The 14,611-nt window shown below is 40.0% G+C and overlaps 1 protein-coding gene across 1 annotated transcript; it reads left to right on the plus strand.

Moving 5' to 3' along the window:
• The first annotated feature begins 238 nt into the window (after window positions 1–238).
• arpin (actin related protein 2/3 complex inhibitor) lies at window positions 239–13,953 on the plus strand. Its single transcript, XM_087844149.1, has 6 exons — window positions 239–469; window positions 2,231–2,306; window positions 2,518–2,650; window positions 3,635–3,841; window positions 9,304–9,467; window positions 12,857–13,953. Exons 1-6 carry the CDS (start codon window positions 378–380, stop codon window positions 12,863–12,865), a joined length of 681 nt encoding a protein of 226 aa, XP_087700275.1. The 5' UTR covers window positions 239–377; the 3' UTR covers window positions 12,866–13,953.
• The last annotated feature ends 658 nt before the right edge of the window (window positions 13,954–14,611 follow it).

Here is a 14,611-nt window from a genome sequence, read left to right on the forward strand (position 1 = left end):
AGGTTGCTGGTTTGAGTCCCTGTTCAGATACTGGTATTTCCCAGAGGATGATCCCCTCACTAAAGAGCGCACGAGAAACAACTTTAACAAACATTAAGAATACTAATTAGCTCCTAATTAGTAATGAAAAAGAAAAAACTTCACTGCTGTTCAATGAGGGCCATCATGCGCCCCCTAGGTGAACTGCAGGCAATTTCTGCATAAATGAGAAGAGTCCGGGCTGTCCGTCCACTCTCACTGCACGCATTCTCTTCTGCACTATTACCCGCCGGCGTCTGCTGTGTAGAAAACCGAGCGCACCTCTCATTCAGGGACGAACAGGAAGTCCGGAAAAAGGAAAAATCTGAGGGAAGGGAAAAGTTACGATTTTATGAAAGATGAGTCGCATTTATCACAACACGTCTCTGCAGAACAAGCCGGTCCACAGTGAAAGGTTTGACCGTGCGTGGTGTCCCTCTGCGTTTGAGAGGTATGTGCTCGCGTTCACACGCCACAGTGTTTCCCCTGTGAGGGGGCAGCACCAGACTCCGTCAATAAATCCCTCAGTGTTCCCAGAGAGCAGATTTGTGAGTTGTACACTGTTCAAAACATTTTAAAAATGAAATTATCTCGGGTATATGCAGCACAGCGAATGTAGGTGGATGTACGACCAGCAGTATCAGAGCGCCCTGGCTGCACTTCCTGTTGTGGCCACTAGAGGCCGACACAGTATAGTATGGACTCCCATGTTCAGCATAATCAAAGTGCTTTAGATGACATTGTAGAACTAACACAAGGCATTTTCTCAAGGTGCAGAAGTGAATTAGCAAACGTCACAAGTGTGAACTCAGAACCTCCTCAACGCTTTTCTATTTGTTTTGCATTTTTCAAGGAAAACCATGCTTCAAAGCTAGCCGCACCACCTGATAAGTGACTGCGTTGTAGCTTCAAAGAGTCACTAAGCTGTTAACCAAACAGCTGACATGGTTTAATACTGGAGTGACTTAACATCAGTTTAAATGTTTCACTTTTTTATTACAAAACTGTATTGCTTCCTTTTACTTACAATTAGAAAGAAACTAATAATTCAACTGATGGTCACCGTGTCTTTTTTGGATGAGCCCGGACCGTGGGGCCTGTCTATAACAAAACCAGGCTAATAGGGGTCACTGGACGGAACCTCTTGACCCCGTTTGGGCCTTTTTTTTTTTTTTTTTAGCATTTTGATGTAATTATCTGGGAAATATTTGCTCTAATGTGAGGTACAGAGCATCAAAGAAATTTGTGCTTCGGTGAAACTTTTACGTGGAATTCTAGTATGTTATTAACATGTTAATATATCTTAGTATGTTATTAACATGTTAATATATCTTAGTATGTTATTAACATGTTAATATATCTTAGTATGTTATTAACATGTTAATATATCTTAGTATGTTATTAACATGTTAATATATCTTAGTATGTTATTAACATAACAACTAAGGGAGGGAATGCATCAATAAAATGTTCTCTATACTTGTTCTACATACGTTCTATGTTCTATATACTTTTTCAGTTATTATTATTTTATCCAAGAAGCCATTTTTTCTTCTTGCTGACGGTATTTTCACTTTAAAGGAAGTGAGTGAGTCTACCGGTAACCAGTCAGGCTCTATTCCTTTGTAATTCTAAACTCAGTAAGTCGGTAAGACTAGGAAAGAGTTATATGAATATGAGTAGATATTACAGTATGTGGCCAGTAAAACTGCTGGTGCTGGAGGCCAGTAGGGGAAAAATGTAATATTGTGAACTGCACATATTGTCTGCCTACAGCGAGCTTGCAGATTGATCCCCTGAGGTTTTGATATAACAGCTAACATGTGGTAAAATTCAGGGACTTTAGACATGCCGGGCTAAGACTTCTCCTTCATTTTGCTTGCCTGCTGCTGGCTGGATGTAAAGTGATGTAACTTTGATCACAGTTCGTGGTCTCTGCTAGATCCAGTAACAAAACTACAGTTATGTGACTAAAGAAAATGGAAATGGTGAGTTTGGGTTTCAGAGCACAGTTGAACTTTTACTGCATTGGTTTGTTCCGAAGAACATTTGAATGCCTTTATTTTGTAGGATTTATGTGTGCTACGAATCATCCTCCCTGCAGTTCTAGTTCTGCGTTTAACTGAGTCCCCATTCAGCACTCAGTCCCAATAAAACAGCACTTTATTTCGCCAGTACACATTTAGATACTCATTATTGTTTTTCTACACAGTGGCCCCGGAGTGCTTTTAGAAGGGAAGCTGCTCGATGTTTCCAGACATGCAATCACTGACAGCAACAATCAAAAGGTACAGTAATAAAACCAGCCGGGGTATCAATCGGTTATAAGAGCCCAGCATGACACCTTCTTTTCAGTAGATGCAAATAATCGTAAAAAGACTGTGAGGGTTTTCAGCTCACTGTTCGAGGAGCAGGCGTTGGTGATAATAAGCAGAATTAAGTAAAGCTGAAAGCCACTGTACAGTGGAAGGTATTTATTCATCCTTCTGTCACCTGCAGGTACGTTTCTACGTGCTGTACATCCAACCGAGCCGCATCCATCAGCGGAAGTTTGATGCCAGTGGACAGGAAGTGGAGCCGAACTTCAGTGACACCAAAAAGGTCAACACTGGTTTCCTCATGTCCTCCTACAGTGAGTACACTGGAGTTGGATCTGCTGGCTGTGCAGTGTCAGATTAGGCCGAGCAAGACATGAGGTGCAAACTCTAGAAATCTCGATTTATCTGTATGACGAGAACTAGCTGCTCAGTCTGATTGATGAGATGTAATAATAGGGATGCACCGATACCGATACTGGTATCGGGTATCGGGGCCGATACTGTAAAATGTGTGTGTACTCATACTCGTAAAAGTTAACCGATACCATGAACCGATACTAACTTATTTCATTAATCAGAGGGTGGCTTGTCATTTTTGTTGTAGTTTGTTAGATTGGCCACTAGGGGGTGGGGGGCAATTATTATTTTATTTATTATTTATTTTATAATTTTTTATATTTCATTATTTATATAATAATAATTATTTTGTTGGTTTACAATATGGACACTCTGCAATAATTTAAAAGTTTATTTTATTCGCAAACCTAATTTGTATTTATTTTATTCCAAACAGAAGTGTTTATTTATTATTCTGAAAGCTCGAGACAGTGCCAATAGTTCAGTGATATTTTGTTAAATTACAATGTGGAGACTCCGCAATAATTTAACAGAAGTGCTTATTTTTCACTTGAAATTTTTTTGTGGTCATTTTTATTAAGATTTTATTTTTTATCGGCAGGGAAATTAATAAAACCTGTCTTCCAATTAATTGTATTTGTACTCAGATCCAAGTATCGGTATCGTATCGTTGCATCCCTAGTAATAAATACTTTTTTTGTTGAGGTCTGAAGTAGAACAGATCAGTAGTGCAGCATGCAAACCTGAAAAGTCCGTCCACCCTGTCCTACAATTCACCAACTTCACGCAGTGACTTTTACAGGAAGGCAAGCAGAGATGATTGCATGCTAATGCTAGCTCTGTTTCTTAAATACGCCACTGATACGTAACGAGAAAAAGCCTCGTGGGTGCGGAGCTCTTAATTCCCTTCATTTACTTCATTGTGTTTTCCGTCTGTGCAGAGGTAGAAGCTAAAGGCGAGTCGGACCGTTTGTCTGAGGAGCAGCTGTCGGCCGCGGTGAACAAAGCCGAGCTAATGAAGATAACTGAGAAGCACAGACCCGCTGGGACCTGGGCCTTTTGGTATCCGGAGGCAGACGTGGAAAAAACGGACCTGGAAACAGGACAGGACGTACGGTTGAAGACTAGAGGAAACAGTCCTTTCGTATGTGAGTCTGAACTTGATGTTTGTTATTTACTTGCCTGTAGAGCCTTTCTGTGAATTGTCCTGCCTAATAAGTTTTTATTTATTAATTTACAGTATGAGAATACAAAACTTTAGGTCAGCATGGAAGACATACACATTCCCAACATTAGCATCTACTTACATCATGGTAATATTCAATTGTTCAGTACAAAGGGAGCACACAATCCATTTTTCCCAGAGCTTCTTGAATTTCTCAAGCTCAAGTCTAAGGACAAAGGTAAGTCTTTCCATTCCAAAAATTTCTTCCACTATCCCACGCCACTGGTCCCGAGTTGGAGGGTCTGCCTTTAGCCATCTTCGGGTTATGGCCTTTCTGCTGCTAGTCAAAAGTATTTTCAATAAATAATTATCTTTATGTGGAAGCGCCTTCGGTAAATTGCCAAGATACAACGTATCAAATGAATAGTCTATTTTTATCCCGATTGTTTTGTTTATCTCAATGGCCACCTCCCCCCAATATGGCTGGATCCTTGGGCAGGCCCAGAAGACATGAAAATGGTTTGCCATGGGGGTACCACAAGCTCTCCAACATAGGCCCAAGCTGTGAATTTAGGAGTGATAAAAAATCTCACAACATTTTTCCAACCAAACTCTTAAGGACCTTGAATTTGCAGTGGTAAGATCTTAACATCCATGTACACCGTCTGTGCTGTCTGCGGTTAGGGTTAGGTCTGAGTTTGGTGACATTGGCCCAGCAAAGGGTCTGTTTATGCTGTAAACTGCTAGTCAGTGTAGTAAAAAATACACGTTAATAGAAATGAATCACTGCTTAACTGTCTAAACCTAAAGCTGCTTATAAGCAGTCGTCTTCTTTGTTTGTGTAACTATTGTCTGACTGGTATATGAACTTTCTTTATCAGTACACAGGAATCTGCATCTGGAGTTGTAAAACAGGACTCTGCCTTTGAGCTTTTAGGGAGAAGGGGTAGCTTCTGATTTACACCTTCTGTGGTATGCTTTAGTAAACTCTGTTCTGTCACTGATGAACTGCAGACATTGTGGGGATGCATGCTTTAAAGGTTCGGGGTTTGCCTTCTTTTGTCATCACATGCTTTGAGACCTTTTCCTCTGTGTATCTAATCCTTTTGTAAAGGCAGATGAAATAATATGAAAGACACTTTAGAGCTTCACAGTCTTTAATTTGATTCAGATTTCCACCAGCTTGCTCACTAGCTTAAAGAAACAAATAATACTTGTTGTAACTGGTGCCTGGAAATACAAAGAAACATGCTCCATGTGTTTCAAAACTGGGACGAGGGCACATTGTGTAGGACAAAAATGAACATCGGGTTAATGCTACATCAGCCTGTATGTTCTGCAGAAAGAGAAATTGGTTTATTTTGGAACAGCTCGAGTTATTATGTGATTATTACGATTGCCAAGACTTGGGAGAGCAAAGCCAAAAACCACATGTTCTCACAGCCTATGGCCTGGAGGTTTGGGTCAAGGCTGTCTGCCTTTGTCTATCTTTATCAGTTAAGTTAACACAGTTGGAGTTTTTAAGCTTAACCAAATGCTTTCATTTTGAAGTGGCATGCATGTGTTCACTTGGTTAAATAAGTCTATTTCCGGTTTGTCTGCTTCCATGGCAAGTTTAGTCCTAAATTTCACATCATGTTTCACTTAATTGTAGACTGCGACTGTCGGTTAACACAGTGGTTCCCAAACTTTTTTTGCTGGGCCCTCTTTGTTTTACAAGAAAAATGTTCGATGCGATGCTTCATCTCCAACCCCCTCTTTGGGGGAAACTCCCACTAGGTTTAAATCTGGGACTCTCCACCATTTGACCTTAGAACTGAAGAAGCTTCTTGGATGAGAGGTGAAACGTCTTCAAGCAACTTAAAGAAGTCCAGACGCTTTTCTTTGCAAGCTCCTTTGATAACAAAAGGAAAGACACCCAGCTGAACTAAAATGATCCAGCAAACAAAAACTGTTGTGAGTCGCCACCCTCATATCGCCTTTGGGCTTTTGGAGCCTTGACCTGACTTTTAAAAAATAATTGAAAAAAAAGCACTATGCTGCTAAAAAAGGAAAAATAGATATTTGCAAAATTCTGCCTAAATATGTTTTTTACCAGGTTAATGTGTGTGGTGGGGCGTGGTCTGCAGCGTCGCTGCAGGGGAGGCGGACGCACCTGAGCGGCACCCGCAATCACGCCTCGCCGCCTTAACGTCTGTGCTCTCTCTGCTTTTGTGTTGTTGTTGGTGTGTCGGGCTGTGAGCTGAAAAGCTACAGCCGGCTGTATGCGTACAGCAACCGTGTGTGAAAAGTGGTCAATAAAGAGATGCTGAAAAGCGTGTTCATGCAAACATCGTCTGGTCTGCTGTGATATGTTTACAATGGGACTTGAACCTCTGCGCACAGCGTCTGCAAATCGGGGCTGTACGAAGTCACTTTCATCTTTACGCAGGACTGTAGGCTGTCGTCTGTGAGGCGTGAGCGGCTTCCACGAGTTTGACTCTTATATTGAGCGATGAAAAAATAGTAGAATATAATTTTATTTTTATATTTCAATATCACAATAATCCTCCAGTTTAGAACTACAAGTTAAAAAAGAACTAACATAAATAAAATACACTTCAGCTAAATACTCCTAATTTATTTCCCCAAACCACGCAGAGCCGCACTATAAGGACTAAAGAGCCGCATGCAGGTTGCCGACCCCTCGTTTAGACTGATATCAATACCTGTCCTTTGGTTTTTAGCCTGGATTTATTCAGATGTGATGGATATTTAAACATTTATTATAAGATGTCTCCATCTTGTTTGATGTTGCTTTCTTTTTTTCTTTTTTTTTACTTAAACAGTTTTTATTCATTATCAAGAAAAGCATAAAACATAACAAGCAAACAAAAAAGAAAGAAAGAAAAAAAAGAAAAGAAAAGAAAAACCCAAAGGGAATATATTAAAGTCATTATATACCTGTACAAATACACATATGGGGTAAAGAGGAGAGAGAAAAAAAACAAAAAACAAAAACAAAACAAAAAAAAACCACACACACACAAAAAAAGCATATTTTCACTCAATTACCCACAGATTTAGAAAGAGAAAAAGATAAACTCCAAGAATGAATTGTTGTCTTTTACGCTTACTTCCTATTTAACTGAGAACATCTTAATCGCAACCACCCCCCCTCAACAGTTGGGACAAATCATTTGGTAAATAAGAAAGCAAAGGGGACCAAACATTGAGAAAGAGACCCTCATTTCCTCCTAAAATAGCAGCAGTTCTTTCGTGAGGAATAACTTTAAATAATTCTCTGTACCACAAAGTCACAGAGGGAGGTTTATCCTTAACCCAATTAATGAGAATACATTTCCTAACTACCAGCAATAGTTTGTCACATACAGTGGGGCAAAAAAGTATTTAGTCAGCCACCGATTGTGCAAGTTCCCCCACTTAAAATGATGACAGAGGTCAGTAATTTGCACCAGAGGTACACTTCAACTGTGAGAGACAGAATGTGAAAAAAAAATCCATGAATTCACATGGTAGGATTTGTAAAGAATTTATTCGTAAATCAGGGTGGAAAATAAGTATTTGGTCACCTCAAACAAGGAAAATCCCTGGCTCTCACAGACCTGTAACGTCTTCTGTAAGAAGCTTTTCTGTCCCCCACTCGTTACCTGTTTGAATGGCACCTGTTTGACCTCATCATCTGTATAAAAGACACCTGTCCACAGCCTCAACCAGTCGGACTCCAAACTCCGCCATGGCCAAGACCAAAGAGGACACCAGGAAAAGAATTGTAGACCTGCACCAGACTGGGAAGAGTGAATCTACAATAGGCAAGCAGCTTGGTGTGAAAAAATCAACTGTGGGAGCAATCATCAGAAAATGGAAGACATACAAGACCACTGATAATCTCCCTCGATCTGGGGCTCCACACAAGATCTCATCCCGTGGGGTCAAAATGATCATGAGAACGGTGAGCAAAGATCCCAGAACCACACGGGGGGACCTGGTGAATGACCTGCAGAGAGCTGGGACCAAAGTAACAAAGGTCACCATCAGTAACACACTACAACGGCAGGGAATCAAATCCCGCAGTGCCAGACGTGTTCCGCTGCTGAAGCCAGTGCCAGGCCCGTCTGAAGTTTGCCAGAGAGCACATGGATGATACAGCAGAGGATTGGGAGAATGTCATGTGGTCAGATGAAACCAAAGTAGAACTTTTTGGTATAAACTCAACTCGTCGTGTTTGGAGGAAGAAGAATACTGAGTTGCATCCCAAGAACACCATACCTACTGTGAAGCATGGGGGTGGAAACATCATGCTATGGGGCTGTTTTTCTGCCAAGGGGACAGGACGACTGATCCGTGTTAAGGACAGAATGAATGGGGCCAAGTATCGTGAGATTTTGAGCCAAAACCTCCTTCCATCAGTGAGAACTTTGAAGATGAAACGAGGCTGGGTCTTCCAACATGACAATGATCCAAAACACACCGCCCGGGCAACAAAGGAGTGGCTCCGTAAGAAGCATTTGAAAGTCCTGGAGTGGCCTAGCCAGTCTGCAGACCTCAACCCCATAGAAAATCTGTGGCGGGAGTTGAAAGTCCGTGTTGCTCGGCGACAGCCCCAAAACATCACTGCTCTTGAGAAGATCTGCATGGAGGAATGGGCCAAAATACCAGCTACTGTGTGTGCAAACCTGGTAAAGACCTATAGTAAACGTTTTACCTCTGTTATTGCCAACAAAGGTTATGTTACAAAGTATTGAGTTGTATTTTTGTTATTGACCAAATACTTATTTTCCACCCTGATTTACGAATAAATTCTTTACAAATCCTACCATGTGAATTCATGGATTTTTTTTTCACATTCTGTCTCTCACAGTTGAAGTGTACCTCTGGTGCAAATTACTGACCTCTGTCATCATTTTAAGTGGGGGAACTTGCACAATCGGTGGCTGACTAAATACTTTTTTGCCCCACTGTAATTTGCGCTGCAAGTGATTCAATGTTACTTCTTGAGGGTAGGCCAAGAAGAAAATACCCGGGGTCCCTTTGAATCAGATTTGTTAAAAATATTACTTAGTTCTTGAGATATGAAACTCCAAAATCTTTTGATTAATTTACATTCCCAAAAGTAATGAAAAAAAGTGCCAGTTTCTTTTTGACATTTACTACAAAAATGGGAAATATGAGGTGCAATCTTATGATGTTGCTTTCTTAATTCTGTGTAGAGTTAGAACTTAAACATGAATCTGACTCAGATTTTTCAGATTTCTTCTCTATCAAAGTCAGTGAACGGTTAATAATCAAGTTGGCATGTCCTTACAGAGTCGATAAAGCTTACAGAGTAGAATTCAAAGTTGGTAGCTCACTTCGTTTAAGTTCTATAAATGCCTTTAAAAACCTTACGTACTTATTTGTTTTGTGTCACGCGTAAATAACTTCGGTACCTTCTTCAAATTCCAGTCTCTTTGGCCAAAATTGATGGTGGCACAGTGACCAAGTGTAACTTTGCTGGAGACGATAAGGCTGGAGCTTCATGGACAGACAAAATAATGGCCAACAAAGCAGACACCAGCAGCACTCAGCAGCCTGGAGGAGGCGGCGAGGGAGCGGAGGAGGACGAATGGGTGAGGACCAAATCTCTAAACAAATGAAATGACTCGCATAATATCAGGGATGTAGCCCAGATCGGTGGGTTGTCATTTATTTTTCCTTTTCTTACAAATTCCTGAAAGAGTTTCTTTTAATTTCTTGAAAACAAACTCAAAATAAGCAGCCGGCGAGGCCCTCGCAAGAACAGATCAGGTATCTCTGACAACAGTGACATGGAGTCGGAGCGGGAGTACGTTGTAAATTCGATTGCAGATGTGCAGCCACTGCAGGAAGGCTGAAGTAGCTTAAATCGATTGCCCTGTATGAAAATTACCCAGGGCATGAGGTGAGCCGTCAGCTGATGCGGGCGAGCATTAGGATCTGGTCTGGCTGGAATGCGGCTAAGGCTGAGCTTTGTGGCTTTCCTCAAACAATCATTTTTTCAGATGCAGTGGAAATGATATCATGCTCACAAATACCAACGTTATTAAAAACTTCAGTCGTGCAGCAGTTATACTAACAAACATATTTCTGCCTAATTCCACAGCCCACCATGTAACATAAGCCATTTTTCCACTGCACAAACTTCCCAGGATCTGTTCACCGTGGGGTTAACTTAACTTCCAGGAGATTTATTCTACGCTGTTCAATGTGACTCAGTCGCAAAAAGTTTGCAACCTTGGGGGTGGTGCTGGCAGGCTAAGGTGCTACGTGCTCAGGATTGTTTGCTTTTAGGATTTATCCAATTTACTTACTTTTTAATTACTGGAAGAAAGTTCTTGTGACAAACAGGTCGAGTTACTGCAGCTGCAAAGACTCGTTTTCCTCTGTTTGCAATGCACTGTGTATGAATTTATGAGATATTGTACAGCCAAATGCAAGCTGATTTTTGATTTTGAATACTGTATATTCTTAGACATCATAGTGCATTGATTACACTCCTTTCTGTTAAAAGGAGTTTTTCCTTCCCATTGTTGCCAATGTGCTTGCTCATAGGGGGTCATATAACTCAGCGGTCTCTGACCTTTTTTGCGCCACGGACCGGTTTATGCCCGACAATATTTTCACAGACCGGCCTTTAAGGTGTCGCGGATAAATACAACAAAATAAAACTAGTACCAGTACCGAAAAAAAGAAGATTTATTCATAACACACGTGAAAAGACCCAGGAAAACCGAGTAAACGATAAAAACGATAACAAAATAACGCTGAAAACCAATAAAAACCCTGAAAACTATACATTTCACACCTGAGCCTCAACTCTCATGGCCCGGTACCAAACGACTCACGGACCGGTACCGGTCCGAGCCCCGGGGGTTGGGGACCGCTGATATAACTGATGGTTTTTCTCTGTATTTATCATTGTAGGGTAAACCTTACAATATAAAGCTACTTGAGGGGACTGTTGTTGTGATTTGGTGCTGTATGAATAAAATTGAATTGGATATTGATGTAGCTATCGAAGGCCATCACAGACGAGGGATGTAAGGGAAACTCACTGCATCCAACTTTGAAGTGTCACTAGCATCCTTAGACTGGCCTCATCAGTAGGTAATAGAGGTGGGAATCACCCCACGATACGATATTATTGCAATTTTTTAAAATATTTTGCGATATTCAGATTCTGTACATAAAGATAAACTTTATCAATATTCATTTTATCTAATATCAAAGTCTCGCACTCAGTCTTTCTCTCATTTCAGTTTTATTGTTGACAAACTGAACGGTTTGTATTACAGTCTAGTCCAACTTAACTGAATCAACCATCTGGTACAATTATAGCTATTCTGAACTATGCAGTTTATGAAAACTATGCAGCCCCTTCAGCAACTGAAGAATTTGAAAGTAAATTAAAACAAAATATAATTTTACATTAAATAAAAAAGTTTTAAACTTAATTAAAATAAAACATGTCTTAAATTAAAATAAGTAAACTGTCATGTTTATTGCTGCCAAAAAAAGTGAAACACATTTGGACAGTGAAGGAATGTCAGGATTCTTGCTGAGAAAAAGGATCAACATGCTCTGAAGTCAGAGCACAAAAACCTTTTTTGTAACAAAATATCGATTTCTGCTGTCCCTGTATCGATACATTATTAGCAAACAAAATATCACCATACTACACAGTATCGATTTTTTCCCCCCGCCCCTAGTAGGTAATGCCCTTTGAATCTATTATACTAAAGTGTAAGCAGATAGCGAAATGCAGTTTGTATCGCTGCCAACAGGTGTCACAACTGGACTCTGAATAAATGTTTGCATGTGTATCTGATCAAGATTTAAGATGTTATGCTGTAGTAATTAACTTCAGATTGTTACAACGCTGTAGGCCTCTCGCTTACAGACTAGTGTATGAGTAACCCATGACTCTATCGCAGATGGCTCGATATCCATAGAGTTGTTGAGGTAGACCTGAGGCAGGTGCCTTTCTGAATGAATATGTTTCCACTGGCAGCCTCACAGCAGCTGGATCACCGGCTTCAACATGACAGAAGCTCTACTAGCCTCTGAATCAAAGCTAGCTGTGTTTCAGTCTACAGCTCAGCAGGTTTTAGACCCACATGTTACTCAGTGTTACACCGAAAAAGCAATTTCCATGAGAACAAAGTTATGTCGGAAATAATCTGTAGCGCTCCTCTCTTGCGGTTGCCTCTCCCATCGCCGCTGAGGTCAGCGGTTTGAACTCTGAGTCCCTTAATTTTGTGTCGCTGACTGTAGCCAGCTTTTAGCACCGCACTGGTGGAAAACTAGTATTAATAGTCTGGCTTTTGGCACATACGGCCGATATACTTCAGCAGTTACTTTGCTCGTTGTTGACACGGGTCAGACACGAGGGTCAGGGTTTATTTAGATTTTTGAAATTAGAGTTAAAAACAAGGTTGTTAACGGGTCACCGGTGACCTGGTGGACGTTAAGACCACCCTTGCTAACGAGTTCTTTAATGATAGAACAGGTTTTCCCCTTTAAATCAGATCCATATTTAGCTTCTTGACTTCCTTCTTGACTTTTTAGTACAAACAGAATCAGACAGGCTGTTGCTCAACCTGACCTGTGCGAATCCTCTTTACTGCCTCGGACTTTGATTAAAGGTTTCAAACAATTTCCTGCTAAAATTTATGAGACGTATAAAAGACCTTCTGGAGAGCAAGAATTTTGTGCCGAGGATTTCCTGCAAGAACTTTGCTTTGTGCACTCATAACATCAGTTATTTAAGGAAGTGAGAGAAATGCAACGAGTTGCACAAGCTATCAGGCCTGCATGGGGGAACTCCACCTTTTTATAGTGTGATCTGGGAAACGAGCTATGACTGAATAACAGCAAAAACCTTCTGCGGCTGTTATTCAGAACATTAACGAAGTAGGTGAAGTTTTAGACAAACAGAAACCAGAAAGCACTCACTGCCCCTGCTTTGTTTTATCCACAGGATGATTGAGAAAACTGTGTTTCCCACCAGTCTGAACTCAGGGCTCCGATCCAATCTCCAGCATGGACTGGACTTTGACTTTTATATCTTACATATGTTGCTGTAGGGCTGGAAACCTGGCGTCACCTCTACAGTATGGGACTAGCTGTCTTAGAAACTGTGCTCTTCTCTTGTATGCTTCACCACATTTACATAAGTCAACCTGCATGTTCATGTTTTTGAATATGGAGGCCTGCAAATAGGTAGTAATGAAGTTTGTAATATCACAAATAATTATTCTAATTTTAACTGAGAAAAAAGTGACATTCATGTAACCTTTATACCTTTTATAGACATCATGATGTTTCCAACCATCTGTTATATTAAAGTGCAGCGAGTGTGCAGTATTAAAGAGCACAGGCTTGAGCATTATGGGTTTCTAAATAAAGATGCAGCATGCTACACAAGTGGAGAGCCCTCAGATTGCAAACCTGTTTTTCTCAACTGGCTTTTTTTTTTTTTTTAAGTGCTTTTTGGCTTTGAATACAAGGACCTATTTGGGCCACATTAAGAAAAAAAAAATATTGATCAATTTAAGAATAAAAACAAAATTTTAAGATTAAAGTTTAAATAATATTTTGAGAATAAAGGAAAGAAATGTGGAAATTAAAAATGTCTTGCGTTAAGTTATTTGTCTTTTAGCTCATAAACACGGAGCGGTGATAATTAGAAAACACTGAAGAGATGGTGCAGAAATCTGCAGCTGATCAGAAGTTAAAAAAACAAACCGCTGGCAGTGGACGCGTGCAAGGATACCGATGGCTATGCAGTAAAGATGGATGTCATGTCACGATGAGACAGCTGATCGAGTTGTTTCACTAAATCGTCTACACGAGGCATTTTGTAGAGGTTGCAGGAGCCGTGGCGGCAGTTTAGCTTTAAACAACAATTGTAATCTTCACATTTTGACTTTTATTCTCAAACTAGTATTTTGAGTTTCATCTACAAATTCTGACTTTAATCTCAAAATGAACGCTAATTTCTTTTTTTCTTAATGTGGCTCTAAGGACAATATGACTTTGTGCTTTGAATAAAACCAATGAATGTGTGTTAAATGACGATTGTGCTTTGTTTTTGTGTCAAATTTTAACGTGGGGATCTAAAACTGGGATTTCAGCTAATTAAAGTTTTACTGTGTGCAGAGGAACATACAGTGTCCTGATTAGAGCTTAATGTTACATACCCAGCTGGCGTTCTTCTTCAGGGAAAGTCAGTTAAAAAGCCTCGAATCACAATCACATTTACATCATTAATGCATTTTAGAACATAGGACCAGTGCAACTAAATTTGGGGAAACAATTTTTATTTTAATGCTTTCAATATTTTCAGGAAGAACTACTGAGACCAAACTTGATTCACTTCAGAGAGTGTGCCTGTATTGCAGATACAGACTAAGAAACAGACAAATTTTGACGATTTTCAAGTTTTATATTACTTTTTTTTTTCTCCTAAAATTGTATAATTTAAATTTCACACATATAGTCTCTTTGGGTAAGGGACATCAACTTTTAAACATATTAGGAACAAACTTTTCGTTTTTCCTAACTGTAAGCAGTCACACCCCAAAAGCATTCCAGTTGTGACATTGTTGCAATACCCGTTAACCAAAGTAACAGAATTAAAAGGCTCGTGTGTATTTTATTATTAAATATAACAATTTCAGCAACGCAAAATCAGTTTGGCTTCTTGATTATAGCACATTTAATAGATTTTACA

The sequence above is a fragment of the Neolamprologus brichardi genome, chromosome 7 (assembly GCF_056152115.1).
Source record: "Neolamprologus brichardi isolate AB-2024 chromosome 7, ASM5615211v1, whole genome shotgun sequence".
Lineage (NCBI taxonomy): Eukaryota > Metazoa > Chordata > Actinopteri > Cichliformes > Cichlidae > Neolamprologus > Neolamprologus brichardi.